Source organism: Syngnathus typhle, linkage group LG3 (genome assembly GCF_033458585.1).
Source record: "Syngnathus typhle isolate RoL2023-S1 ecotype Sweden linkage group LG3, RoL_Styp_1.0, whole genome shotgun sequence".
NCBI lineage: Eukaryota > Metazoa > Chordata > Actinopteri > Syngnathiformes > Syngnathidae > Syngnathus > Syngnathus typhle.
Window position 1 is genome coordinate 18,747,388 of NC_083740.1, and position 27,223 is coordinate 18,774,610.

The 27,223-nt window shown below is 41.4% G+C and overlaps 2 protein-coding genes across 8 annotated transcripts in view; one reads left to right on the forward strand and one right to left on the reverse strand.

Moving 5' to 3' along the window:
* LOC133151677 (zinc finger protein Aiolos-like) overlaps positions 1 to 10,348 on the reverse strand; it is an 11,104-nt gene extending 756 nt beyond the window's left edge. Inside the window, exons 1-9 of one of the 7 annotated variants that reach the window (XM_061274902.1) lie at positions 10,228 to 10,290; positions 9,563 to 9,629; positions 8,976 to 9,043; positions 8,641 to 8,730; positions 5,273 to 5,656; positions 3,408 to 3,575; positions 2,934 to 3,050; positions 2,183 to 2,293; positions 1 to 576 (exon numbers count right to left, since the gene is read on the reverse strand). The exon at positions 1 to 576 is cut by the window's left edge and continues 756 nt beyond it. In XM_061274902.1, the coding sequence (XP_061130886.1) occupies positions 1 to 576; positions 2,183 to 2,293; positions 2,934 to 3,050; positions 3,408 to 3,575; positions 5,273 to 5,656; positions 8,641 to 8,730; positions 8,976 to 9,027 (1,498 nt within the window). In that variant the 5' untranslated portion in view covers positions 9,028 to 9,043; positions 9,563 to 9,629; positions 10,228 to 10,290. Of the gene's footprint in view, positions 577 to 2,182; positions 2,294 to 2,933; positions 3,051 to 3,407; positions 3,576 to 5,272; positions 5,657 to 8,640; positions 8,731 to 8,975; positions 9,065 to 9,562; positions 9,715 to 10,227 lie in introns of those variants that run through there. The other 6 variants (XM_061274903.1, XM_061274905.1, XM_061274901.1 and 3 more) reach the window with 6 other exon arrangements.
* A 738-nt stretch (positions 10,349 to 11,086) lies between these two features.
* LOC133151601 (insulin-like growth factor-binding protein 4) lies at positions 11,087 to 26,999 on the forward strand. The gene is made up of 4 exons (XM_061274770.1): positions 11,087 to 11,946; positions 18,367 to 18,530; positions 22,090 to 22,215; positions 24,886 to 26,999. Exons 1-4 carry the CDS (start codon positions 11,589 to 11,591, stop codon positions 25,021 to 25,023), a joined length of 786 nt encoding a protein of 261 aa, XP_061130754.1. The 5' UTR covers positions 11,087 to 11,588; the 3' UTR covers positions 25,024 to 26,999.
* Positions 27,000 to 27,223: the final 224 nt, after the last annotated feature.

The following is a 27,223-nucleotide window of genomic DNA, read 5'->3' on the forward strand; positions in this document are numbered from 1 at the left end:
ATTCGTAGCGGTCTCGACTACGATGGCCACACACATTGCACTCAAGCGGGTCGCGGAAGCCGTGGCAGCCCATATGGATAGTGAACATGACGTAGTCAAGAAAGATCACCTTGCAGTGACTGCAAGAGTACAAGGCCCCAGGCATCCCACCAGCTTCTCCATCAGCCCGTGTCACCTGCAAAGCCTCCAGGGGTGATAAGGGTATAGGCTGAGAATGCGGGATCCCGTTCTGATGGTTCAGCCCGCCCAGCAAGTGGCCCAAGCTATACATGAAAGGAGATCCCTGAGGGCCATCAGCATTGAACACATCCATGCCAGGAGGTTGCTGGGACGTGTGAGGGAAACCTGGCAACGGCATAATCATTTTGTGGCCGTTAGTGAGGCCAATAGAATTTATGTCATTGCGGCTTAACAGAACTGGGTACGGCCTTTGGGAGTGAGCCACATCGCTTTCTGTGCCCGAACGCATTAATGGCTGTTGGCAGTGCGGGTCAGGCCCTGGGGAGCCTAATGGAGGGTCCTGAAGGTGAGCTGCGTTCCTGTTCAAGCTTAGGTCCAGACAGACACCATTATCACCTAGATCGACACCACAAAAACAAAGCATGCTCAAGTCAAGTATTTCATTTCACATCATTTTAGAGTTGGAACCAAGAAGCACACACTGAGAGCAACACTGCAAGATGTTTCTAAAAAAAGAAATCAAGTAGAAATTCTTGAGGGTCCACTTGAGGTTTGAGGAGAAGGTAAATATACCCTCAGCAAAAGAGAACCTCACACAGAAACAAGAGGACGCAAGACTCACAGGTCAAAAGATTTAAGAATCCAGAGAGGAAGCAGTTGCGCTTGGAGGCATAGCAAGAATAGAGAGCTGGTAGGACGCAAATGACTCAGCACCACAGACGGAGAGGCACCTGCTCACGTTTCTCCCCTCCCTTCCACCTTTTACACTCTCAGCACTTTGTTTTTCCTTCAGTGGTTATACTATACTATTGAAAGATCTTACTTCATTTATCAACATTTGGAGGTGTTGTGCCCATAAACCAGGGGTGTCAAACTAATTTTTTTTGTGTGCCGCATCGTAGTCATAGCTTCTTTCAGAAGGCCATCATGACTGTCAACCGAAATAAATGTATGAGCACCTCATATTATATACAGTAAAAGCTACAAAACAAACTGATAAATAACTTGTTTTCAAATCAGATGAGTAAAAGCTGGTCAAATATTTAAAAAAAGATATTAAAAGTGAAGACAATTTGCAATTTTAGTAATGATACACGAATTTGATGCACAATTTGTCTTCGCGGGCCGCATAAAATGATGTGGCGGGCCGTAGTATCTGGCCCCCGGGCCTTGGGTTTGACACCTGGGCCATAAACCCTCATGCATGCAGCCAGCTTTAGACCCAATTGTGACGCTACAACCAAGGTGATCAAGCAACCAAAAATGGCTTTGTGTGTATGAACAAACTTTCCAAGTCAGCCACAGAATGACATTTTGATCATTTTATGTTAGTCATATTTTCAAGTTCATTTGAAACCAAACCTACCAAGTCAACACATTCCTTATCTTGTTTCCTTACGCACTCATCTGTAGCCTGCTATGACAAAGTCGGAGATGAGAATTGAGGGCGGCTGAGACAATTCTGTCAGGGTCCTGGCGAGACATGGAGGCAGACAATAGACAGACGAGTAGCGAGGACAACAAAAAACTTGAACCGATGAATAAATAAATGTTGTATGAGCTCACTCAAAACTACACTTTACGGACACCCTACACCTATAGAAACTGAAAAGGAAAGAAAAGAATCATGCCGATTCTGGCCTTTCTCCAAACTGTTTGAAACCATAGAATTTGTCAACAAGTCTTAATAATGAAAAGTCAGATCCATTAATATGGTCTAGTCCTACTTTTGATTGCTTTAATGATTGGATCGCTAGGTGTATCTCAATATGTCCATAGAGTGTAGCATAAAGGCACATGTAAAAGCACAAACATTACATTACAGAACATTTAAAAAAGAAGAAGCTTTGTATTTTTAAGTGTTGAAATAAAAGAATGTAGCAAGCAGGTAGACATTTAGACAATGAATGGAAAAGTGGAATTATGTTGACAGTCACTGCAATTTAAAAACGTCAGTCCATGTGGAAAACATCTCACTGTAAAAATCCTATGATTTACTTACCTGTAAACTTCTGCGGCATGGAACTCTTGCGTTTGGCTACATTTGTGGCCAGCCTGTCAAGTAGCAGAGCACGCTCAGTGCCCATCTGAGTCCTTGATAGGTGACTGTCGTCTGCCTCACAAAACGAGAGCACAAGAGGCTTAATGATCGCCTAGAGTAAGAACTAAACAAGGAAATGACTGAAGTTATTTTAAGAAACAAACAAAATAATCAAAGAGTGTCTCCACTTTCCTCCCTACCTTGGATGTAAAAATTGAGTGAATCACACCTCAGCAGCTTGAGGCAAAGGAAGTACAAGACATCGATGTAAGATGAAAAGTTCCTTTGACCTCACTTATGCTTCACCAGAGCAGACTGAGGATGTACTTCCTCACCACAAACAAACTATCAGGCCTAAACGTATGACATTTGGTGACCACATAGGCATGACACTGTGCGTTTCGTGTCGCATGCTCCTAGAGAATGCAAAGGCATCATGTTGGTTTGCATGAGCTGGATTAAACGTGTGCCCTACATGGCTCTGCGGTGCTACTGCAAGGAGGGGAAGTGGTCTGTTAAGCAGCAGTTAAGCATCACACCACCTCATACGTAACCTATTTTGCTGTAATGAAGGGCCAGCAGCAATCATTTACTAGCCCGTAAAAACAAGCCATTCAGTATAATCAATAAGAGCTCTGTGAGTCATCTAACCGCACAGCTACAGTGCTGTATGTCTATTGAGATGGATGATAAAAGCACAATAGCTTCTCACCTTTCTCAGCAGGTACTTTGCTGCGAATGTACACATGGCACCTCTCTCTGTGCTCCTCGAGGGAGCTGCGCTGCTTGTAACTGCGACTGCAGAGGGTGCACTTGAAGGGCTTCTCTACTGTGGACAACACATTCAAACTCAGGGAAAAGATTTTCTTTTTCCAATACAAATAGCATCCCCCCCCCCCCTCCAAACTTGAGCAGGACAGAAAATAGATGGATAAATAACAGTATTATTTCTCTAAGCCCAACATTTCCAGAAAGCTGATGACGAGCAGCCTACCAGAAGGTGAAGCACATAAATTGAAAGTGATAGTTTTGACAGTCATGGGGGATATGTGTGATAAGGCATAGAAGGTTCTTACTGGAAAAGCTCTGCAACCACAGCAGAAATCAAAATGCGCGGGGTTAAGACAAAACAAGACACAGGTGCATGGCGCATCAGTGCATCGGGGTGTGTGTATGTGGTTGGTACCAGAATGGGTGCGCAGGTGCCCGCTCAAGGCGTCACGTCGGCGGCAAGCATAGCTGCACATGGGACATTTGAAAGGCTTCTCCCCGGAGTGTAGTTTGATGTGGCGAAGCAGGTTTCCTTTCTGGGTAAAAGAAGCCCCACACTGAGCACAATGGAATGGTCTCTCACCTGGGAGGGATAAAACGTTTACCCATAAAATACCGTACTGAATCATGTGTGCGTGTGTGTGTATGTGTGTGTGCCAATGATTTCTTTGAAAATATTTCTGCAAAGTGTTCTGATAACTTCTTCTAGCCAGATGTGTCAAGAGGTCTTTACAGCTTTCTAGGTTGACCGTAGTGACTTGCATAAACCCTATCAAAAAGCCACCATCTTTGAAAAGGGAACCAAGCACCATCCACAGTCATTGTCAGAAACTTCCAAACTGTTTTCTCACATGACTGAGAAAAACAACGAGAGAACAAAAATCGACACGGACCACAATAACGAACAACCACAACAGTCCTCTGAGAGTAAAGCTGGGACATGATTTTTTCACCCCCCTCCCTAAAAATGTGGCCATATCATAAACACACAATTAATTAGGCACAGTTCCACAAATACTAAGCTGTAATAACAGCTTAAAAATAACCTGCCCTTCACAAATTTGTGATTTAGTACTGGTATTTGGTCCTATTAAATTGCCAAGTGTACCTGATACAGTGGTATATAGCTGCAAGAGCAGCATGCTCTATACACAGTGAAACTACAAGGTTGAATATACCAAAAATCTTACAATATGACGTTCAGAGAACATTTTCTGGAAAAATATACCTCTAAAGTTAAACAAAACGTGGAGCTCATAGCGTCCACATGCATAATGTAACACGAAAGAAAACAATATAATAATCATAGAACTGACATTAGAAAGGCAGTACAACATAAAACTAGTCAATATATGTATATAGTGAATATGCATCCATTATCAATTAAAAATCTAATTACCAAGTAGACGGAAATTGAAGTACCAGTAGAAAGTATGTGACTGTCAATGAGTGAGCAAATTTTTAATGTGCTGGAAACATTTTTTTGTTTTGTTTCACAAGAATGCAATGTTGAATATCAACATACTGACAAAACAACCAGAAGGCTTAAATTTCTTATTATTTTACCTGACATATTGTGTTGATAGAAAATCTCCCCACCCCTGTTCAAATGATATAAAAAAAAATGATACGACAAAAAACCTTGCATTTGAAAAGAGGTCTGTCGACTTTTACAGCCACTGTACAGGACTTCTTTTCCCCATGCAATATCTATAAAACGCCACTAGGTGACTGTACCGCAACTGTAACACACCCTTTCCTGTTTCCTCTCCATTTGTCTGTCAGACATCCTCAAAGGTTCAGTAGGAAGTTAAGTTTTTTTCTTTTTATATATATATATATATATATATATATATATATATATATATATATATATATATATATATATATATATATATATATATATATATATATATATATATATATATATATATATATATAGTTTTTTTTACTTTTCTGACATTTATGAATGATAAAATGTTATTTTGCAGTACACTCAAAGAAATAATCTGTTGGGTGGACATTTATTGACTTGCCATAATCATCAGCTAGTTAATGCAAGACATGCGGGCATGTTAAGATCTTTTATGATAATATGAAGAACAGCAGTGTGTATGTTGAAACAAAGGTTGGATTCAAACCATTGTGGCCATCTTTGCTACGTGAGCGATTTTATTTTATCCACCTTGCACAAAACGCTTATCTACTCGAGGTGTTAAGAGAGTGATGATTGCACAAGTGTTGTATGATGCGAGGTGTCGATTAGGTTCCTGTGCTTACCCGTGTGACTGCGTTTGTGCACCAGCAGTACGTTGATGCTGACGCAGGACAAGCCACAGATGTCACAGTTAAGCTTCCCCAGTGACTGCATGTGGGGAGTCGTGCCTCCTGTCATGTAAGGCCTCTCTGATGTGGCTCCTGCTGAGGCATCCTGCAGAGCTGTGCTGTTGTAAAGCGCATAGTCCACCAGCGACAAGTCCTCTGGCTCAGCCACGGAATCTCTCTCTTCATCATTGTCATCGTCATCTTCGGTCCTGTCACCATCGTATTCTTCCTCCACTCCTTCCTCCTCTTTTTGGTCCATTGGCAAAACTGCTTTTTCTTTGTCAGCTTCAGGATGTGTCTCATTGGTTTCAATCTCTTCATCCTCAACCTTTACCATGCCTAAATAAGAACAAAGTAAGAAGCAATTTACATAAGGCACAATAAATGTTTACAGAACACGTAGGTTTATAGTTGTTACTTAACTATAAATCCTAGCATGACTCCATGCAGGCTAAAGAAGAATTCAGGCAAATCACAACAAGTCAGATGTGTGCTGAAGATTAGGGGAAGGAATCTTCAGCGAATACACATAAATTAGAACCAGGATAGGTGAAAAATGCAGCAGGGAATTCCATTCCTTCTGGGTATTTTTCTCCTGACAAAACATTGAAACCAGGCAGTAACTTAACCTTATGTCCTTATTTAACTTAAAACATTCTTTATGCGGCTTCTGGCCACATGCTGACACAATGACATGTCCTCAGGGCTTGTTTGCGTGACTTTTCTTTGATACCTTGTGTCTCAACCGACCACCAGTGAATTCAGGTCTATCCAAAAACCACACCGTGGTCTCGGCAGCGATAGACAAGCAGCCCAGCGCATGGGAAATGTTCAGATGTGCAATGGAAACTTTGCACACACAGAGCCCTATAGAGTGCTGGCTCTAAGCACAATAAACCACATGCATGATGCAGATGCACTGCAGAGCAGGGCTTTAGAGAATCTAGAAGGACTTAAGTGGAGCAGGAAGAAGAAACATCATCTCATTTAAAAAAAGACATTTAGAAACACTAATCTAGTTTGTCTAGAATTTGGACAATGACAGAAAATAATTTCAATTGATTTGAACTGATTGAAGTGTATGTCACGTTTATTTACCATTGCTAGTTGGGAATGACAGATATTTTATGTAGAATGCTTCTGTTTTTAAGTGTCTAAAAATGATTTGCCGCTGCCTGAGCAGTCACCTCATCATGACGGAGTGGTTTGCGTGTCCCAATGAGCCAAGGAGCTAAATTGAATTGAGCTTTATACACCTGGCAGGGCCACTCATGGCAAACAGGTCTTACGTGAGGGACCAAAATAAAAACACGGCTCTAAGACCCCCTACGACGAATGCTATAACCAGACACAATTTCCTGGACGCAGGACACCAGAGACCCCCTTTGGAGACGGGCCTGGCGGACAACTTGGGCCTCAGTACAATGACCATTTTTGTGTTGTATGTCCCCGGGCCCGCGTGGGTTTTCTCCGGGCACTCCGGTTTCCCCCCACATCCCAAAAACATGCTTGGTGGGCCGATTGAAGACTCCAAATTGTCCCTAGGTGTGAGTGCGAGTGCGGATGGTTGTTTTTCTCTGTGTGCTCTGCGATTAGCTGGCAACCGGTTCAGGGTGTCCCCCCGCCTACTGCCCGATGACTGCTGGGATAGGCTCCAGCACTCCCGCGACTCCCGTGGGGACTAAGCGGTTCGGAAAATGGATGGATGGATGGATGGATGTCATCGTACTTGTGGCTGCATGTCTTAGTCACTTGGGTGAAAAAGGGTGGAGCTGTCAACCAATCACTCATCAGTTTTCTAAAGCTGAGCTGTGATTGGCTGTCATTGTCATTGCTATGTCATTTTCAGTCGACAGCAAGTGGCAAAATGGCCACCTCCTCAGATGGTGGACTTTGCCTGTTTAATTCATATTCCACAAACAAAACGTACATCTGAACGTCATGTTTAGACTAGTGGGTCCATGTACATGTTATTGTAAAGAAAATTTTGGGTTCACTTCTTCTTTAAGATGATGCCCTGTGACCCAATCCCAGATCAATGGAAGAAAATGGGTGGATGAATTAATGAATTGATGGAAAAGCATATGGAACAAATTTGCAAACACAACTAGCATTTTTAATTATTGGCTGAAAATCTTTTGTAGTTAAGAGCTGCCTGGAGCTGTGGTTCTTGTTGACTTCAGTTTTGATTTCAGTAAATAGAATGCGCTCATTTTTGAGTTGAGATTAGGTAACTCACTTGGCCATTTAAGAATATGCTATGACTTTTTGCCATCAAGCGAATGATGTCTGAGTATTTTACTTTGAGGAAAAAAAACATGTCAACAGAAGTCAAGAATGCGCTGGAAAAGGTAATTGGCAGAATCTACAATGAAGTGACCTTTTCACGAATGTGAACTCAGAGGGTTTGCAATTCTCTGAAAAAACACTGGTAACATTGCAATAAAGGTAGAATTTTCCAGAAACCAAAATCTTCCCATTTTCTGGACTCTTTGGATAAATAAAACAAAAATGAATGAACCAGATCAGATGATGCATCACAAATGAGATTCTTAATTGTGGTTTTGGACTCAAAGTGGGTCGCGGACAGCTAATAAAACGTTATAATGTATTCATATTCATTTTTCAGAACAGAGGTGAATCAAGGTCCCACTTAGAATATAACAAGATTGGGCAAGCTTCAGGAAACTTTAACTCGCTTGTGATCTAGTCATTAGCCACTCTGTTCTTTGGTGGGTCGCAGACAGCTAATAAGAAATTATAATGTATTCAGAATTTTTTTTCAGAACATTGGTGAATCAAGGTCCCGCATACAATATAGCAAGATTGGGTAAGCTTCAGGAAACTTTAACTCGCTTGTGATCTAGTTACTAGCTACTCTGTAACCCCCCAAAAATACAGTGCAAGCCCAGCCTTTATAGCTAGCCATCTGTTTTGGTGGTACTGTGTATGAAACTTGTTTGGAATTGCATTTAAAAAAATTAAATACTGTACATGTATTTTCAGAGGTTATCTTCAAACATGGGTCATTGTTGTTGATACTCAATTTCACATTTCAATACTGCTTGAAAATACCCATTATCTGGTAAATTAAGGATTATGAAAACATGACTTTGCAATAATAGGAACATTTGGTCCCTGGGCGATAACTATTGAGAACCATTGCTCAAGCGCTTAGCAAATCTTGTGCCAAACACAGAACTGAGGTGGTGATCCGCCACGTGCTTGTGTGGCTGTTAATGAAGTGAGCTTGTGGGGTTTGTAAAGATTCCCCTAACCTGTATAAAATGTTGCACAAAAAAGTATTAGCTGGTGTATCCTACCTTTAAGGCCCTGCATTTCATTATCTGTGAATGAGATACTCCTTTCTTCCTCCTCCAATGACTTCGCATTTGCACCAGGAGTGAAATTGTCTGAGAAAGAAGCATAGCATCTTAAAAGGCTTTGCCTCCATCTATGTTTCTGTAAAATGATCATCCCCAGACATAATTTATCAAATTGCTCAAAGGGAAAGTTCTTGTGCAATTACAGTAAAGTACAATTGACGGGCCACCATCACCTTCTGTTCCATTTGTGAGTACCTTACATAACTTTAAAATGTCATGTACAGTAGCAGGATTACAAGAGTACCACTTTAGAGAAGGAACAGAACACTCACCAATCCCATTTCCTATTGTGGGTACAAATCCAGGATTCTTGTCTGTGTTCATGTTGGAAAAAGTTGTTCTGTAAAAGGAGACCAATTTTCTAACAAAGATAGTCAGGTGGTAAGAACGCATGAAAAGCGGTTTATTTTAAGCAAAACCAGAAGTCCACGGTTGATTGCTCGACCCTGTCATTACATTTAGCCCAACTTGAGAGACATGCACTGCACGAGTATTTCCTGCCATGTTTGCACAAGTGTAAAAAAAAAAAAAACTTTCCACACTAAGACACCAACACTTGCAAAAATAATTGCGCCCTCGAATTTATGGAAATATATAATCTTGTACAATTTAATGTGGACTTAATTCATATGATTAAAAATAGAATGTAAATGAAACAGATGTTTTTCAGAAATACAATTGTCCATGACAATTTGTATTAAGAGATGCGATAAATGCACAGGCAAAAGGCCTCTTCTTAATCAAAGCCTCGTGGTGTTAAAATGTTTTTATAATCGTTCTCAATTTTATTTTATTTTCTTGAGTAGGGGGGGGTACATGAATAAATATGAATAAATCTAGAAATAACTAACTTGCTTACCTAATTTGTGCTTTCCAGTCGACAAAGTTCTGCTCACTCTGTGGAAGATTTCACATTCCACCAGTTTCTGTGAATATGGAATATAAGCATCATCACTAAAAGGACTTTTGGAGAAATCACTTAAAGGAACAGACCTCATTTCAAACAAGGTGGAGCAACGAAGAAGATGCAAATTCAAAATGCACCAGCGACCAGTCTTTAGAGGACCAAATGAGCTTTTCTATCATTTGAATATGAATATTTGGGGCTTCAGCATGATGTTTTTGACTGAATTAAATAATCGATACTGATAATGACATCAAATCTATCCACATGATTGTTTTATTTCAAGGAGCAACTACGCCATCCTGTGGCTAAAATAAACTTATTCATAGACCTCAAAAACATGAATGCTGCATCAAGATACCCAATTGAGTAAACATTTGACATTTGAATACTGTTTGAAAAAACTGCTTAATAAGGCATTATGAAAACAAGAAACAATGAGAAACTAAGACACATAGATACATGCTTTGGGGGGAAATATTCGCAAGTGAAAGCACATTTAGCTCAATGACAAGCATTATTTCAAAATAAACAAATAGCAGGCATTATTAATCAGATGAAACAAGTGCACATGAAGTGCCTGGCTCATCAGAATGAACAAAACTCAGTGAAGCACCCACCTGGGTTGTAAGCCTTGGCGGCTGCCCATGGGCCACCGTGGCAACCAGCCTGAGGGAAAAAAAAGCATACTCATAAAGGCAGTACAATACACGCAAGGTTTCCATGGTAAAAAGGAGGCGATTGAACAGGGGGGTGGGGCGATGCAGATTAATAAAATCTTGTTCAAAACCTTGAAGGAATGGGTGAAGGACAAACAAGAAGCGCAGAATCAGATCAGAGAACCCACTTAATAAGCTGTTAGTCAGTGTTTCGGTAAATCTTACTTTGCACTCCGTTGGGTGTGGTGGGGGGAGGTGGGGGGGCTGTAGGCTGGGGGCCAGTGGAGGAGGGTGCTGTTAGGAGGGGTTACACTGTCCATTTGCCTTTCAATGCTGCCCACGTCAAGATACCGCAAATTAGAACATGTGGACTGAGACATGGCATATTGGGCTTGTGCGCATTTTTTCAAGCAAACATGAGCACACACGTTTGCTGTTGTTGTGGTCTCACAGGTAAAACCGGGGGTCAGCACAACCAGTTAGTTCTTGGCCCAGAACAGTTTGTGAAGGTAATGAGAGTTGCATTTGCAAATAAGCGGGACAGAATTTTGTCGGTTCCTCCTTTGTGCAGTCGAGGTTGAGAAAAGAACCAGGCAGAGCGAGTAAGATTGTGTTTGTGAGTAGGAGTCAGAGGGGGAGAGAGAGAGAGAGAGAGAGAGAGAAAGAGAGAGAGAGAGAGAGAGAGAGAGAGAGAGAGAGAGAGAGAGAGAGAGAGAGAGAGAGAGAGAGAGCTTTAGTCTGGCTTTTCTCTGCTGAGCCTTTCAGCTTCTCTCTCACTGTAAAAAGAGGCGTGTCCATAGACCAGTATAAAGTCCAAAGAGAGCCACTCAAGTTGAGCCATTCTCAGGCGCCAGTTCTTTGCACTGCACACCAGCAAGAGGAGAAGACTGGAGTTGTTATTCAAAACATTGCCTTTTGATGATTTTCCAGCTGCTCACTTGAGGGCGTGATTTTTGGGTGTTTCAGCAGAAAGTGGCAAGACTCTGGACTTGAAGAACGGGCTCACACGAACACACTGGTGGATATTCATTTGAACACAACAAAACCTAGTTCTGATCATCACTCCATCCGTCAGCTGAGCAGATCAAGAGCAAGCTTCTAGTTCACTGCTGTGCCATTGAATCAGTGGGACAGAGAAGCATCACAGACGAGGCATTGTGTCCCTAGCTGAAAATATCAAAGACCACCCTGGACAAAGAGTTTCTTTGGACTGCCGTCCCCTCGCTGGGCTCCAGTCTGCTGTTTTGAATTAGAAAAGTGACCTAAAGCTGAGCGCCACTCAGGTGACTGACCACTGCATATAGGATTGGCTACAGGCTGCCATGGTGCGTGAAGGTGGTATGGCGGTGGCTCCATCCTACTGGGCCCTGTGGGCTGTTGCCACTTTGATGCTAGTGGCACTGTGCTTATCCGACCAGGCCATCCGCTGCCCAGTGTGTTCTGAGGAGAGGCTAGCCAGCTGTCAACTGCCGGAAAGCTGCGAGGAGACTGTGCGCGAGCCTGGCTGCGGCTGCTGCCCCACGTGTGCCCTGCCGAAAGGGGCGCACTGTGGCGTCTACTCGCCGCGCTGTGGTACCGGCCTGCGCTGCTACCCGCCACAGGGTATTGAGAGACCACTGCACTCCCTCATGCATGGCCAGGGGGTGTGCACCGATGAGAGGGAGGTGGAGGAAAACTCAGGTGAGCTACCTTTTTTGTTTCCTATCTAGAGCTATGATCTCAAGTCAGTCACGAACAAGGAATGTCTATATGTGGGCTGGCACTTTGTGAAGCCACTGTTGGTTACCTGTCAGTGGTTTGAAAAGTGTTGTTAGGTACAGCCTGCACAGCAGCTCTTTCTGCACGCCCCGTTGGGGGGCATGCGCTCGTTGTCTTGCAGTCACTTGCTGCGAAAGGGGCCCTGCAGCAGGATCCAAAGCAGAATGCTGGTTTAGGCGCGTATACGCGAGGACCTCGCGCTGGAGACATCCGCTGCTCCAGTGTGTGATCTTTGACCTACAAGTTCCATTTGTCAAAACATGCATTTATTTCGGTGATATTAAAAAGCGTGCGTGCGCGTTAACTAAATCATGCCGATGACTTCGAGACTGAGATTGTGCAGGCAGTGAAAAGCATTGCGGTGCTTGTGGGAATGAGAGCGTCTACGCCTGTGTGTGTGGTGTGCGCGTGTACTGCGAGGAGGCAATAAAAGCTGCCGTATCAAAAGACTGTAATGGAGTGTGGCCAGTCCGGGGCTAATAGAGCTCTCTGCAGTCAGTAATTCACTTGGTGCTTTTTCATTCCTCATCCTACAGCTGCATATTTGCCTCTCTCCTTGACGTCTGGATCACGCACCTCGAGACAGAATTGATATTTTCTTCTTCTTGTCCTCCTGTATCCATTTAGGTCTGTTTTTACTTTCACGCCTTATCTGCGTATCCCTTTCCAGTTCAAAGGACTTTAACTTCTCCCCTCTGATGTCATAGTATCAACACTTTTTGTCTTCTATTCTAAACAAATAGAGTGGTGTTGATTTCCGCTATTCCGTGTGAGGCAAATGTTATTAAGTGTCACGGCCGTGGCTCTTTTATTTGAGCCAAACTATACACATACTGGTCCCGTGTTGCTTGAATAAACTGGTAAAATGCACGGGCTTCCGGCTCCAGCCAGAACAACAAAGACTTGGATCGGTCATTATAAAACTCCCAGGACACTCATCTCCAGTGCAGCATCTGTTTCCACTGCCCCCCACCCCACTCCCACTCCCACCCCGAGCCCTAACAAGCCTTCGAATGCATCGCCCACCGCGTCCAGCTCCTGCAGGAGGATGAGCTCATCAGCACTCATTCTGCCAGAGCTGAAATGAGAGCCTTCTGCTCTCCGTGCAGGGCCAGCATAGGTTAGGCCAGCACATAGCGTGACTAAATGGAATCAGAAAGACGAGGAAAGCTGTTTGGAGCATGATAAATAAAAAAAAAAGAAGACAAAAAGAGGAGGGCTATCATAGCACTGACCACATTCTGAGTTTCTTCAACAGAAGTGTAACTGAAAATTGCACACGAGGGGGTTTGAACTTGTTCTTAAAGGCCAAGGGTTCATTTGCTAAGGTCAAAAGTCTCCTTTTTGAAGTTCTGAAATCTGACCACTTAGTTCTGTTAGGCTCTTCACTTCTTATTACCTCTCAGGATCATAACAAAGTGGGGGAGATGTTCAATACACAATAAATCAATTCTTCTGGGCAAAAAAATCGGTTCTGCAGCACAGGAATGATTGATGTACTCTTGTCATAAGTGGGAGATTTATGCGTTATTAAACAATTAGGTAAATCTCCTGAATACGTGTCTGACATTGCCTCACTCCTAGCAACAGTGAACACGTTGGATAAAAATAGAGGAGGGTTTTTAAAATCCAAGAGAATTCACCATGAAGAAATCTGTGATAGGAGCAGGTTTCAACAGCTGGCCAGGGTCAAAGGAGCACATTTGTCTCAGACATATGTATGTAGACTATCAATATAGTATTTCCACCACGTTTGCATTGTACCTGACTCCCAACCGCAGTGTGCTATGCTGTCAGGGTTCTTCTTTGAAAGCCTGGCCATCCCTATTACTCAGAATAAGTCATTGTGTGTGTCTGTTTTGGCATCTGCTCCGACATTCCTATCAAGTCTTGACCGGTACGACACACAAATTCTTCCTTTTGTGGAAAACAAAACAATAATATTTACAAATGGATACAGATGTAAGGGATGAAAAGCTTCAATTCCTCAGGGAAAAAAGTGCAAGAGCATACTACATGAAGGTCTGCGAAGAGTTAGCCCTGCACTCCCATTAACAATAAAAAAAACAACAACATCTAATGTTTTAGAAACAGTGTGTTAAACTTGTCTATTCTCTTGATATTAATGGAGGAGTTGTTAAATACTTTAGTGTTGTGTATTTGCTTACATGGAACGCTGCAGTGCATTTTTACAGCTGTGGCTCTTACGCAGGAGTAAACGTGATCAGCTACTTGCTGTCCTTTTGTGCACAGGGACCCCTCATAGAGCTGCAGCCAAGAAATCCACAAACAATCCCACAATGACCTTTCTGAAAGACAGCAAATCCCTAGGCAATAGGAGTTTGGAACCTACAGTATTAGCTTGCACCAAAAAACAATGCAGGGAAAAGACAATCATTACCACACAAATGAATATTAACTCTCGGCAGAAACGTCACTCGCCTCTCATTTTACACTTGAATGCTGTGTGCGTGCGTTTATACACTCAAAATGCAAAGCGGAAAAACCCTTCAAGTTGACTTGAACAACAACTTCAGATGTCCTTTACTTATAGTATAATAAGTAATACAAAAATGACATCACATTTTTTTCCCTCCTCAATAAATAAGATTTCTTACAGAACGCAGAGGAATCCCATAGGAGGCTAAACGTGGGAAAACATTCACACTGGTCTGCAGTTGATGAAACATGGTTTGTTTTCAACTCACAGGGGCTTTAAACCCAAACAATTGGGAGGAAAATGTTTATGCTAATGCCAATCCCTCTGCAAGGGTTTTTATTCTGTATTTGGCTAATTTGTTACAAAATTTTATTTGGAATATTGGACGGAAAGGCTACTGAATTTTTTTTTCTTTATGGTGCAGAACAGCTGTAAATCTACTGTTGCTACCAAGATTAATGTATCATTTTGCATTCATTCTCACTTAGTGTGATTATTGCTCAGTTCTTTTAGTTTAAGGATTTCAAAAGAATCCTGTGCAAAAACGGCATGTGCCTTGTTCAATTCTTTTCAGATGTACTGTAGGCCCATTGCTCCTTGTGGAATAAATCAACAATCTATCAAAGAAACCATCCCTGCCCTGCCTTTGGTGGATTTCTGACTTAAAAACACAGTATACACCCGGATCTCTGTTTTGGCATCAGCTTGAACACTGGGAAGTGGTCAAAGAAGCATATGGCAATGTAGCAGCATTTTTTTTTTTTTCTTTTGAAAATTTCTGTTGATTTACTATTCTGTTTTGGCTTGAGCAAATGAAGAGAACTCCCTGCTTTCCTTGCATTTTTAAAGCACGCAATTGTTTTGATTGAAGTGTTGTTAGAAATGCTTGGATCAGGATGTGTTGACAGTTGATTGCTGTTTTGGTAACATTTGATGTTGACTATGTAAAGGGCGTTCCCATTTGCTTGAAAACAATTTTGGGTGGCTTTTGAACTCTGCTAGAGAATTAACATCAACATCAACAACAACAACAACAACAACAACAACAACAACAACAACAATCATTGTTTTTGCTCATAACCTGTGTACATGTAACATGTAATTAGTTATTTCTATCCGCCCATGAGAAATATAACTAGTTTTTTTTTGTTCTTTTTAAAATGAATTATTTGCTTATTTAGTGTTTTTTCTTTACGTGGACTGTAAACCCGTCTACGAAATGATGTCATATCCATCAATTGCACCTGTTTTTCCTTCACCACAATGGATTTTGACAGGCTTGAAAATATAACTGAAGTAAAGCCTTTCAGCTTTGAAAAATATTCCATTGACTCTTAAGTTGTAGCAGATTTTCAAACCTGCAAAAGTAAATTATAGTTGATTGAGAAAGCTAACATTAAGAAATATCTTCATATACCGTAAATGCAGTGGGCTTCAAACATACTCACAGCTCTGGAATGAGGTTCTTTGAAGATGAAACCAAGATTAAGTTGGACCACACTGAAGGGAACAGAAAAAAAAAAAAGAAGTGCAGTGAAAAGAAGAAAGGCTCGTGATCCAAAGCAAACCACACACCATATTTCAAGCACGCCAGAGGCAGGTCGAGTGGCCGTTATAATGACAGCCATTCACGACATTCAGAGCGGTAAAACACGTACAATTGTGACATTAAGATTATTTGGAAAAATGTTAAACAGGTCAGTGAGAGGTTCACTCTCGTAACTTCTGTGTAGTCCGTGTGGGTGAAGTGCGACTAATTATCTTATACTGGATGTGCACGTGAGTGGGTGTAGTCTGCCTATTTCCTGATGTCTGCTGGGACAGGCTTGGGCTGCTTGCGACCCTGACTCGAATAAGCGCTGTGGAAAATCATGCACACATGCGTGATACAATTAAATAATAATTTGATTTAAGACAGGAAATTCCGGTGGATGTTTGTAGTCATATTTTATAACACAACCAGCGTTAGGAAGCTAAAATGTCAAGCTATTTCAGTGCATAAAAGACACAGACTAAAAACCAAGGAATATTAAACCCCATAGAATCATAATTGACAGCCATTTTATGCTGGGACTCTCTAGTGAAGTGTTACCAAGAAATACTGAAATATGTTAACTTTACCTAGCCTTACTTTTAGGGTGGTCTGGTTGCTTTATTGACTTGCTCTGAGGGATTCGAGGTGGACTTCACAAAGAGGGCTGATGAGTAACATATTCTCAGAGAGCTGACCTTTGGCCCAGGCTACCACAGCTGTCCTGGGTCATTTGGTTTTAAACCAATTGTAGAGTTATTTGGTCAGATGTGAGGAAAGTGTCTGGTAGAGTGCTGGGTGAAAACACACATTGACCTTCCATTGGTTTTTAACATTTATCAATCAAATCGAAAACATCATGGTGCGCTTCTTTTAAGTGACCCAAAATATTTTCTGTAGGACTGGTATCAGAACTATCGAGTCAATCAATTGAATGGACTGAGGGCTTCTTTGCTTCGGAGCAGTTACTGGTTGTGTATCATTCCACAACCAGGCTCTAAATCACATGTGTCAAACTCAAGGCCCGGGGGCCTTATATGGCCCACCTCATCATTTTCTGTGGCCCGCGAAGACTAACTGTGCATCCAATTTATGTGTCATTACTAAAATTGCAAATTATCTTCACTTTAAAAAATCATCTTTTTAAAATATTTGAAGTTTCCACTATAGTCTGATTTGAAAATGAATTGTCAGTTTGTTTTGTAGCGTATACTACGTATATATAATGTGAGGCGTTCATACATTTATTTGGGTAGACAGTCATAATGGCCCTCCGAAGGAAACTGTGACTACAATACGGCCCACGACAAAAATGAGCTTGACACCCCTGCTATAAATGAACATGAATTGTTGACTTCCCACAAGAAAAACAGCAATTGAAGCAACAAATAAGACATTTCCCTCTTGACCCACTCCCAAGTCACATTGCGTCAACGAGTAAGAGTGCATGCGATTGCAAGTATGAACAGACAAAAAAAGAAGAATTAACGACTTTGGATGAAGGAAACAACTGAAACAATGCTGGCGCTTGTGATAGGAAGTGCTGATGAGCGAAGATTAAAAGCGGCAAGCCTAAAAATAAATAGAAATGACACAATTCCTCAGGCACACTAAGAACAACAGTTCAGAAAATTGCATTACTTTACACAATAGAATCACGGCAGGCTTACTGCAACATTTGCATTAATCAACTGTTTATATATTCTGTATGTTTGCAGGCATGACAACCTATAAAAAGTAAGATGACATAAATTTACTGCCTTTCCAAAAAAAAAACCATTCAAAGCAAAAGCACTATGCATAGATGTTAGCAGGCAACGCAACCGCCCTCACTTTTTTTGTCCTTGCCAACAGTGTTTAATTGGATGCCTGGCAGGGACTTTGTATAGAAAGCAGAGAAAAATTCTACAGCTTTTATGGTTTGGCCTGCTTTGATTCCAGTGCCAGTCTATAAAACGCCACAGGTAATAAGCTGGAAGAACAAAAACACTGCCAAGTCGCACAAGCCACAGGTGAAATGAGTGCGGATGTGTGCACATGCAAGTACACATACACAGCAGTGCCCACTTACAGTATGACAGTGCAAATACACTTTAACAACCTCCATCTGGAGGGATGTAGGATGAAGAGGGAGGGGACATTTCCTCAGGAAGCAGCTGGCTGCCTGAAGGGCCACAGAAGAGGTGAATGTGATACAGGCCGCAACAGGGGTGCTGTCATTTAAAGTACCTAGTAAATCGTGACACGGCCACAGTCATTATGAAGCACCAGGCAGTGAGCGTCGCACCACATGTATTTCGACAGGGGGAAGGTACATTTTACATACTGCAAGTCTGACTGATTGATTTGTGTTACTTCTTGTTGACTTCAGTGATGGAACGGCACGATGAAATCATCCCTGAGCATCCAAACAACAGCAATATCCGATGCAGTCCACAGGACAAACGCTGCATACAGAAGACACTGGCTCGACACCCACCCAAATCCACTAATCAGAGAAGCAACACTGCGAGAGAGGAAGCCAAGGCGGCGCTGGTGAGCAAAAACACGACTTTCATTGTAAACAGAACAAAAAACCTATAGGCCTTATAATGTATCTTCTCTGAGAATAGCAAGAAAAGGGCTGGCTCTCAGGAAATACTTGTGATTGCTAGTTGCTAATAAAATGGTAGAATATTTGATTTGGGCAAGAATGACACGATCCCAAATCAAGCATCAAATATTAAAAAAGAAAAAGGTCACACAAAAGCCAGTTAAACAGCAAATTTATTAAAAAAATAAAACAGTAAATACCATAAACATTTAAAATGAGGCTAAATCCCATGATGAGTCAAAAGTCATGGAATAAAAATGTGTTTTAGGAAACATTGACATGAAAGGGGCTTGCCCAATGTTTAGTGGGCGGGATTCCAAAGACCAGAACTGGCAACGGAAAAGGCTACATCACCTCCGAGCCTCCACTTGAGTGCCTCCAGTAGTGTCTGGGCCGCTGACATGCCAATGGCAGCAGTGGGCGGAAGCGTGAGAGAAACAAGGATAGCGGAAAGAAAGTGGAAGTTATTTTGCATTTCAGTTGTATGCGTGTTTGTTACATTTTTATTACAACTTCAAATAGAATAGCAATTTTTGTATGCAAGTATGCAAAACAGTGGTATTGACAACGTGAACTTCCACTGTTGCTGTTCGATGCGCTTTTCTTGAATGAATAATTCTTTTTACAGTAAATATTACGTTACATTTTCAAAATACCAGATGGGTGTTCTTTTAGCACAACGTATAGTGCACAACGTATAGTGCATAATATACATGTGAGAATAGCTTGGCGTTAGTAAATCCAAGTACACTATCAGCCAGCAGTGTACAATATTTCCTCTTACGTGTTCTCTGACCAACAGTGCAAGGCCAGTGTGAAGGAAACCGTAACAATGGTAATGCTAATCACTGCAATCATAACAAATTGAATCAGATAGGAGAAGGTGTTTGTTTAGACTAGAGCAGTGGTTCTTAACCTTGGAGGTACCGAACCCCACCAGTTTCATATGCTCATTCACCGAATCCCTCTTTCGTAAAAAATAAAATATTTTTTTTCATATTCAACACATAAATGTTTTTTACTGGTGCACAAAATGAGCCGTCCATGGACATGACCTTGTTCGTAGAACAAAACAAACACACTGCATAAACTCACAACAAATTACAAATACCCTCAAATCAATGTGACTTCTGCTGTTGCCTTTGCGAGACCAGTTCAGATATCACGATTTTACACGATAAATCAGCTATGTTCAGACCTTCGCAGTGGAGGCTCTGCCGAACCCCTGGGACCGACTCACCGAACCCCTAGGGTTCAATGGAACCCAGGTTAAGAACCACTGGACTAGAGGAAATTCAATGGCTGTTTCTTTGAGTATGGAACAGAGACAGGAACTAAAAATATGAAGATTACAACATGTGCAACGTTATACCGAGTCTAGGTATGTTTCTACTGAGGATATTATATTATGGCATGGTCAAGAACCCAATCCGAAAGTTAGATTTTCATAAAACATGGTATTAAGAGGACAAATGATATATAATACCATCATAATTTTAGAATCTATAAGCAAGATGGGATGTACAAGGGATACTGGCACCAAACACCATAACATCTGTTTTCTTTTCACTGAAAAAAAAAAAACCCCAAAAGAAATAGTGCCATGCAGGCCTTGATTTCCTCCAGGCGGAACAAAAGTGGCCTTAATGAGAACACGTCCTTTTTGCTCAGCGGGACGTAGATTTGACTGTCATCCACACAGCAGTGGAAGGAAATACCATGTTTTCTTAAGATGGAACCCAGGGGTGGAAAATACAATAAAAACAGCAGGGGCCCCAAAGTTGAACTCTGTGGAACACCACACAACAGTGGGGCAGGGCGGGAATCAGAGCAACCAACGGTAATACAAAAAGCTTCAGTCTGCCAAATACAGTCTAAACTACTCTGGAGCGCTGCCACTAATGCCCACCTGGTACTGCAAACAAGCCAACAGAATACTCTGGTCCACCGTATTGAACGCAGGAGTCAGATTAAACAAAACAAAACTCTCTACTGTCATTAGCCAGGAAGATGTCATCAAAGACGTGACAGTGCTGATTTAAAAATTGACTGGAAAACCACAATGACATCATGTTCATTCAAGAAAGATTTCAACCACGAATCCAATACTCAGAAAGGAAAAAACAATATTTCAAAAGCAACAAATAATGAGTTAACATAGTGTCACTGTAGTGGCTCACTCATCTGGCTCCCGTATAAGAAGGACGGGTTAAGTTCCCACTCAGTGTTGGTATGGATTTGCGATTAACTAAACCATGGTGTTGTCCGCCATTCACCCAACAGGAGGCTCCAACTCACACTGACCTTAAACAGGTAAAGCAGTATATACTCAATAGATTGTAAATATTTTATGGAAATATATTATTTTTACTAAAACCTCATCATAAAACATTTTTACAAAAATCACCAATATACATAAAGGTCTACATCCAACCCCAATTCCATGGTCATATAATAGTAGTTGAAGTGAGAAAAACAGCAACGTGTACATATTTTATTAAGTTAGACAAACTCATATACTTTTTCATGTTCATATATGTGGAAATCCTCTTATTATTTTATATAAACATAACTGCTCAATTAGAACACGGATACAGCACCCAGAGCTTTGTAACCTCCCAAGACACATAGGCACAAACGCCAGACACACACACACACACGCGCACACACACACACATGGCAGTGACTCTCCAATACACACAGATACCAAATGGTCAGGTGACGCTTTCCCGCCTTTTCCGGACAGTATAAAACCTTCTGACCTGGAGAATGGGGGTTGTTTTTCATCTGCTGCCGTGCCTCGTGTACTGGCCACCAAAATCAACCAACAACCCAAAATCTGGGCAATAAAGAACCAACTGTTACTCCACATCTCAACAACATGCAACATTAGTCTAAAAAGTGCAGGCATGTAAATATGAGGCCTGTGTAACTGGGATCATATTTGTTTGGGAATGGTTGGGAAGTTTGACTCAGGTACTGAGGCTTTTTTGAATAAAATTGTTATTGTAAATTTGTTACTCAGCATGCCTCAATCGTTATTTGCGTAGCCCGTATTTGTCATCTTTATTGTTGGTGCTGAAAAGAAAAACAATCACATATCAGTTCATTTAAATATTTGACTAATGTATTTTATAGTGATTTGCGTATTTTACTAGTCCACTGCATTATTGGTAGACAAATCTCCAATAGAATAGACAATAGAATGAATACTATATGTGCAGTATAAAAAAACCTGCAACAAAACTTTCATTTAATTAGGAGAATGAAATTACAGTGTGACTGCTGGTGTGCACAATATTTCATGAAAAGTGTTTTTTTAACAAGGGGCTTCAATACACAATGGAATAATATATGCAAAAAAAAGTATGCTTTTTTTTCATTAGCTTCTCTCTGACGTAATTGATGAAAGCACAGCCGTGGAGATATAGATGAGATGAGCACAATTGTTTTGTACGCGTTTGCAACCCCGATGTTCATTGACAATGGTGTCTCCCTCAGGCTCCATGTCGTGCTGAGCTCCAGAGAGCACTGGACAGATTGGCGTCCAATTCCCGCACCCATGATGATCTCTTCACAATTCCCATTCCCAACTGTGATAAGAATGGAGATTTCCACACTAAACAGGTTTGTAAGATGAAGCACAAAATTCCTGGCTCTTATTAATATATAATACAAAACAAAAGGCTGATGTTTATACCTCAAGTAGTTATCTTTCAAACTACATCAACAGTTTTTGAGCCAGAGTACAAAACATGCCTGGAGCAGATTAAACATTGCCTTACGAGTGCAAAATCAACACAAATGTGTCCAAGTAGACAATCCTTTGAGATCACCAAGTTCTTGTTTGTTATTTTATTTATTTTTTTATCGTAATGAAAAAATATTTCCTTTTCCTTTCAAAATTCAAGAGCTGAACAGTGTATATAAAATGCATTGATGTGATTCTCATGACCAATTGCATTGCAACAATGGCTGCAGTTAGCCTTTGGACATAGTTACTTTTATTTTGGTATTTGTTTGCAAGATACAATTCAGATTAGATGACAATACAGACAATGAGAGAAAGCAAGAGAGTACAAGAGAGAGAGAGAGAGAGAGAGAGAGAGAGAGAGAGAGAGAGAGAGAGAGAGAGAGATTGCTCTGAGCTTAATGTGCAATCATAGAAAAGCTCTGAAAAGGCACACGTCCTTACCTGACTAACATAATACTGATTGTGCAACATGCTTAAAACTATCCCTGTCTGCAGAAGTTCAAATTTGTTGACTGTTAGAAACTGCGATAAAAAGTCCTGGGAAGTAAAGCACACTAGGGACAACTAAAAACATTTTATGGAAGAGTTGCTGCGTTGTTGATTAGCCTTAAAAGCCCTATAAAATTCATTATTATATGTTGTGTGGGAAGCATGCAAAGAATCTCCATTGCTTCAATTATAATAGCTAACACTTTGTGATTCAGGAATTTATCAAGATACGTATGTAGTCCATATAATTAAAGAGCTTCTATGAATAAACATTGTTCTGACAAAAAACAGCATTTACATGGTGTGATGTGGGTGTGACTGGTTGTTTTCCTGTACGTGTGACTGGCTGGCGAACACTTCAGGGTGTAGTCCGCCTTTCATCAGCTGGGATAGGCTTCAGCACCCCCGTGACCCGAAACAGGATAAGCGGTGTTGAAAATGGATGGACGGATAAAATCAATGTTTTTCGTTTTCTATATATATTTGTTTGGCGTGGCCTTCGTTGATGTTCCATTACAACAAGCGTTAATCAATTGGGGCTACTGCACATTTGAAGTGTGCGGATTTCCAAGGTTGTAGTCAACCAGTGGCGTAGCCAAGCCGGGGCGGCGCCCCGGTTAGGACTCCCTGCGCCGCAGTTGAAAAAAAATCGAGCTTTTTCGATTCTTCATTTTCATGCTGTTTTTGTCTTCCGGTCTTGCGCGAATGTGCTTGCGCTATTCTATGCGCGCGATGTTATCCATTCACCGTTTGCCTCCCGGACCCGGATATTGTTTTAGCGATCAGCGAACGGCGTGGGTGATGTTCGATTTTTTTTCCTGTGGGCGCGCGCCCCTACTGGAAAAATTCCTGGCTACGCCACTGTATAGTCAACCCCCAAAAAGGATCTTGGTCAACTTTCGGTCGTCCAAATTTTCGACCATCTGTTTGGGGGGAAAAAAAAACAATAACAAAAATGGGCCGCCTTAAAATAATAAATTGATCAATTTGGAAATCATTCAGTCCATTTCTATGCATGTTGTACATTAAAAATATAAACTGATCCACCATTGAAAAAATATTAGAAATCATTCAGCCCATTTTCACTCATGTTGTACATTAAAATGACTACCTACCTACCTACCTACCTACCTACCTACCTACCTACCTACCTACCTACCTACCTACCTACCTACCTACCTACCTACCTACCTACCTACTTACCTACCTACCTACCTACCTACCTACCTACCTACCTACCTACTTACCTACCTACCTACCTACCTACCTAACTACCTACCTACCTACCTACCTACCTAACTACCTACCTACCTACCTACCTACCTACCTGCCTACCTACCTGCCTACCTACCTACCTACCTACCTACCTACCTACCTACCTACCTACCTACCTACCTACCTAACTACCTACCTACCTACCTACCTGCCTACCTACCTGCCTACCTACCTACCTACCTACCTACCTACCTACCTACCTACCTACCTACCTACCTACCTACCTGCCTGCCTACCTACCTGCCTGCCTGCCTGCCTGCCTGCCTGCCTGCCTGCCTGCCTACCTGCCTGCCTACCTACCTACCGACCTACCGACCTACCGACCTACCTACCTACCTACCTACCTACCTACCTACCTACCTTACCTACCTACCTGCCTGCCTGCCCGCCCGCCCGCCTACCTACCTACCTACTACCTCCCTACCTCCCTACCTCCCTCCCTACCTCCCTACCTCCCTCCCTACCTACCTCCCTCCCTCCCTCCCTCCCTCCCTACCTACCTACCTACCTACCTACCTACCTACCTACCTACCTACCTACCTACCTGCCTGCCTGCCTGCCTGCCTGCCTGCCTGCCTGCCTACCTACCTATCTACCTACCTACCTACCTACCTGCCTGCCTGCCTGCCTGCCTGCCTGCCTGCCTGCCTACCTACCTACCTACCTACCTACCTACCTACCTACCTACCTACCTACCTACCTATTGTACAGAGTATACTGTATATTTCACACTACATTTAATTGTGTAACCCAAGAATGACTGTAATTTCTGCCCACAGTGCCATCCAGCGCGTGATGGCCTGCGAGGAAAGTGTTGGTGTGTGGATCAGAAGACGGGCATGAGACTGCCGGGACCGCTCGAGGTCCGAGGGGAACTGGACTGCCACCAGTTAATGACAGCTACTTTGAGGGATTGAAAGCAAGGGATTCCATGAGGGTTGAAGGAGCAGCTTAGTTCAACTGGTGCTTATGAGCTGATCTACGTAAGAAAACGCCCCACAGTCTCACTTCATTTGAGGCCTACGGTACTTGAGCTAGTGCAACAACAGGAATGAGTTTAAAATTGAAATGAGTCTTTTGTTGTTGCGTTTTTTTTCTGTATGTATGTGAGTCTTTTGGGCACTTGCCATGTGTTGTTTCTACGATGCGATGTTATGACTTGTAGTCATTTGATACTGTATGTGCTTTAACAGGGGGCAGTAAAAAAAAAAAGCACAAGAGGGAAATGTGTCATTTCCTCTAGTATTAAGTAGGTTAAGATTAGGAAACCAACTAGTATAGTAGTATACATGTGCAGTTCATCCATTTGACAGATCAAATTAGTCCAACATGAGAACGGCCAGGCCCTTCTTCCATTAGCAGATGATTCACTTTTTGCAGTATGCAAATGTGAAAGCAAGACCAGTTTGGAAACAACATAACATTAAACTGTTGCTATGTGAGAGAAGATTTGTTTTCCTTTCCAATATAAACAGTCTACTCACTTTTTGGAAACGACTTGTCATTAGCACACTAGTCCCAAAAGACCTGAAATACTGTGCTATTAATAACCAGGATAATCTTATTTTTCCAGCTGCAGCTAATATACTAGATGGCTCTGACATAGTATGTGCTTTGATATAGTTATTATAATAATTTGATACGACACTTGGGTGGTGGGATGCATTGATTGTTCCAACACATACACAATCTGTATTTCTTTTGGGACCATGATTGATTTGGACTCGGAAGATTTTGGAGTATTAATTAAATATGCTACTCATATGTGATATACAGATTTAATGCGTCCAGCAGATATCCATGACGTCGCTGTTGGGCGGAAACTCCGAACTGTCAAAATGACGAGGTTACAAGAACTAAAAAAAATAAAAAAAAAAGTCAGCTTGTTTTGAGTTCCCAGGCACCACATTGTTCAAGTTGTATTATTCCTTATATTGCTATTGCACACTCACATCAACATCATACTAACTAAAAAAAATCAATATGCTAAAAAATGATGATGCCATTAATTAAAATAGTCCAAATAGAATCCTGCAAGAGCCAGTCTTTCAAAGTCTGTAGTCACGTCCAGCGTCGAGGGTAAAACGCCTTTCAAGCACCCACCGTGCAAAACACCTTTGAAAATGCCACAAAAGCAAACGACTGCCCCACACAAAAGCCTTCTTGAAGGTTTAAAGCCATGTAATAAATAAAACAATGAGTTGATTCTGAAAACCTGTATATAGAAAACCACAACACTTGTAATTCAAATAAAGTTAGGTTGGGTAAAGAAAAAAGTTTCATTATATTTTGTAGCTTGGTGACTGATAACTCACTCATCAAATTCTATTTTGCTCCTGTTATCTTGTTAACAATGACAAAAGTTGGTTCGACGGAGCGAGAGCAAAATCAACCCAGCAGCTTTAAAAATTCCCCAGACCAAAAAAAGTCTAACTTCCCAAAGACATTAATGATGTTGGTATTAAATGCGGAACTGCACATAGACAGTGACTATTTGTTAACTTCTAAACACATTTATCTGTCCAACTGCCTTTGTCATTTATAAAGTTAACAAATGATCTTGACTGTTGTTTTCTGAGGCATTCTAACTAAATAAATGATTGAAGCTGTATGTCTCTTGATCCTTAACTTTGCTGTACTGAACGGTAATCACATTTCATAACTATAGAATGTATAGAAAATAAAATCATGTTGCATGTAGAACAATCAGCCTGAGGCTGAAAAGATGTTGTGTGTCTTGTCCACTCCAGGACAGCTATATTCAAACACTGAAGTGATCAACAATCTGAAAGCGAGTTTTGCATCCAGAGAAATGATTAGTTACATGGTTATTGTTTATTTGAATAAAATGTAAACATTGTGAAGCATTAATTAAAACATTTTACAAACTGCATTGGAGGAGTTTTTATTATTTATTTATTATTTTACTTTGTACTCTTAGTAATAAGATTTCCGTTAGTTAATTAGCTTTCGACTTTGCAATCAGTTGGTAGCAATCATATTCTTGTAATTTGGTCACGATTTATGGATACAATGTAGCATTGGTGTATTTTGAAAATGCAGCAGTTTACATAATATTCATGGTGACTACAATCAAATTATTCACCTGCTTGGCAT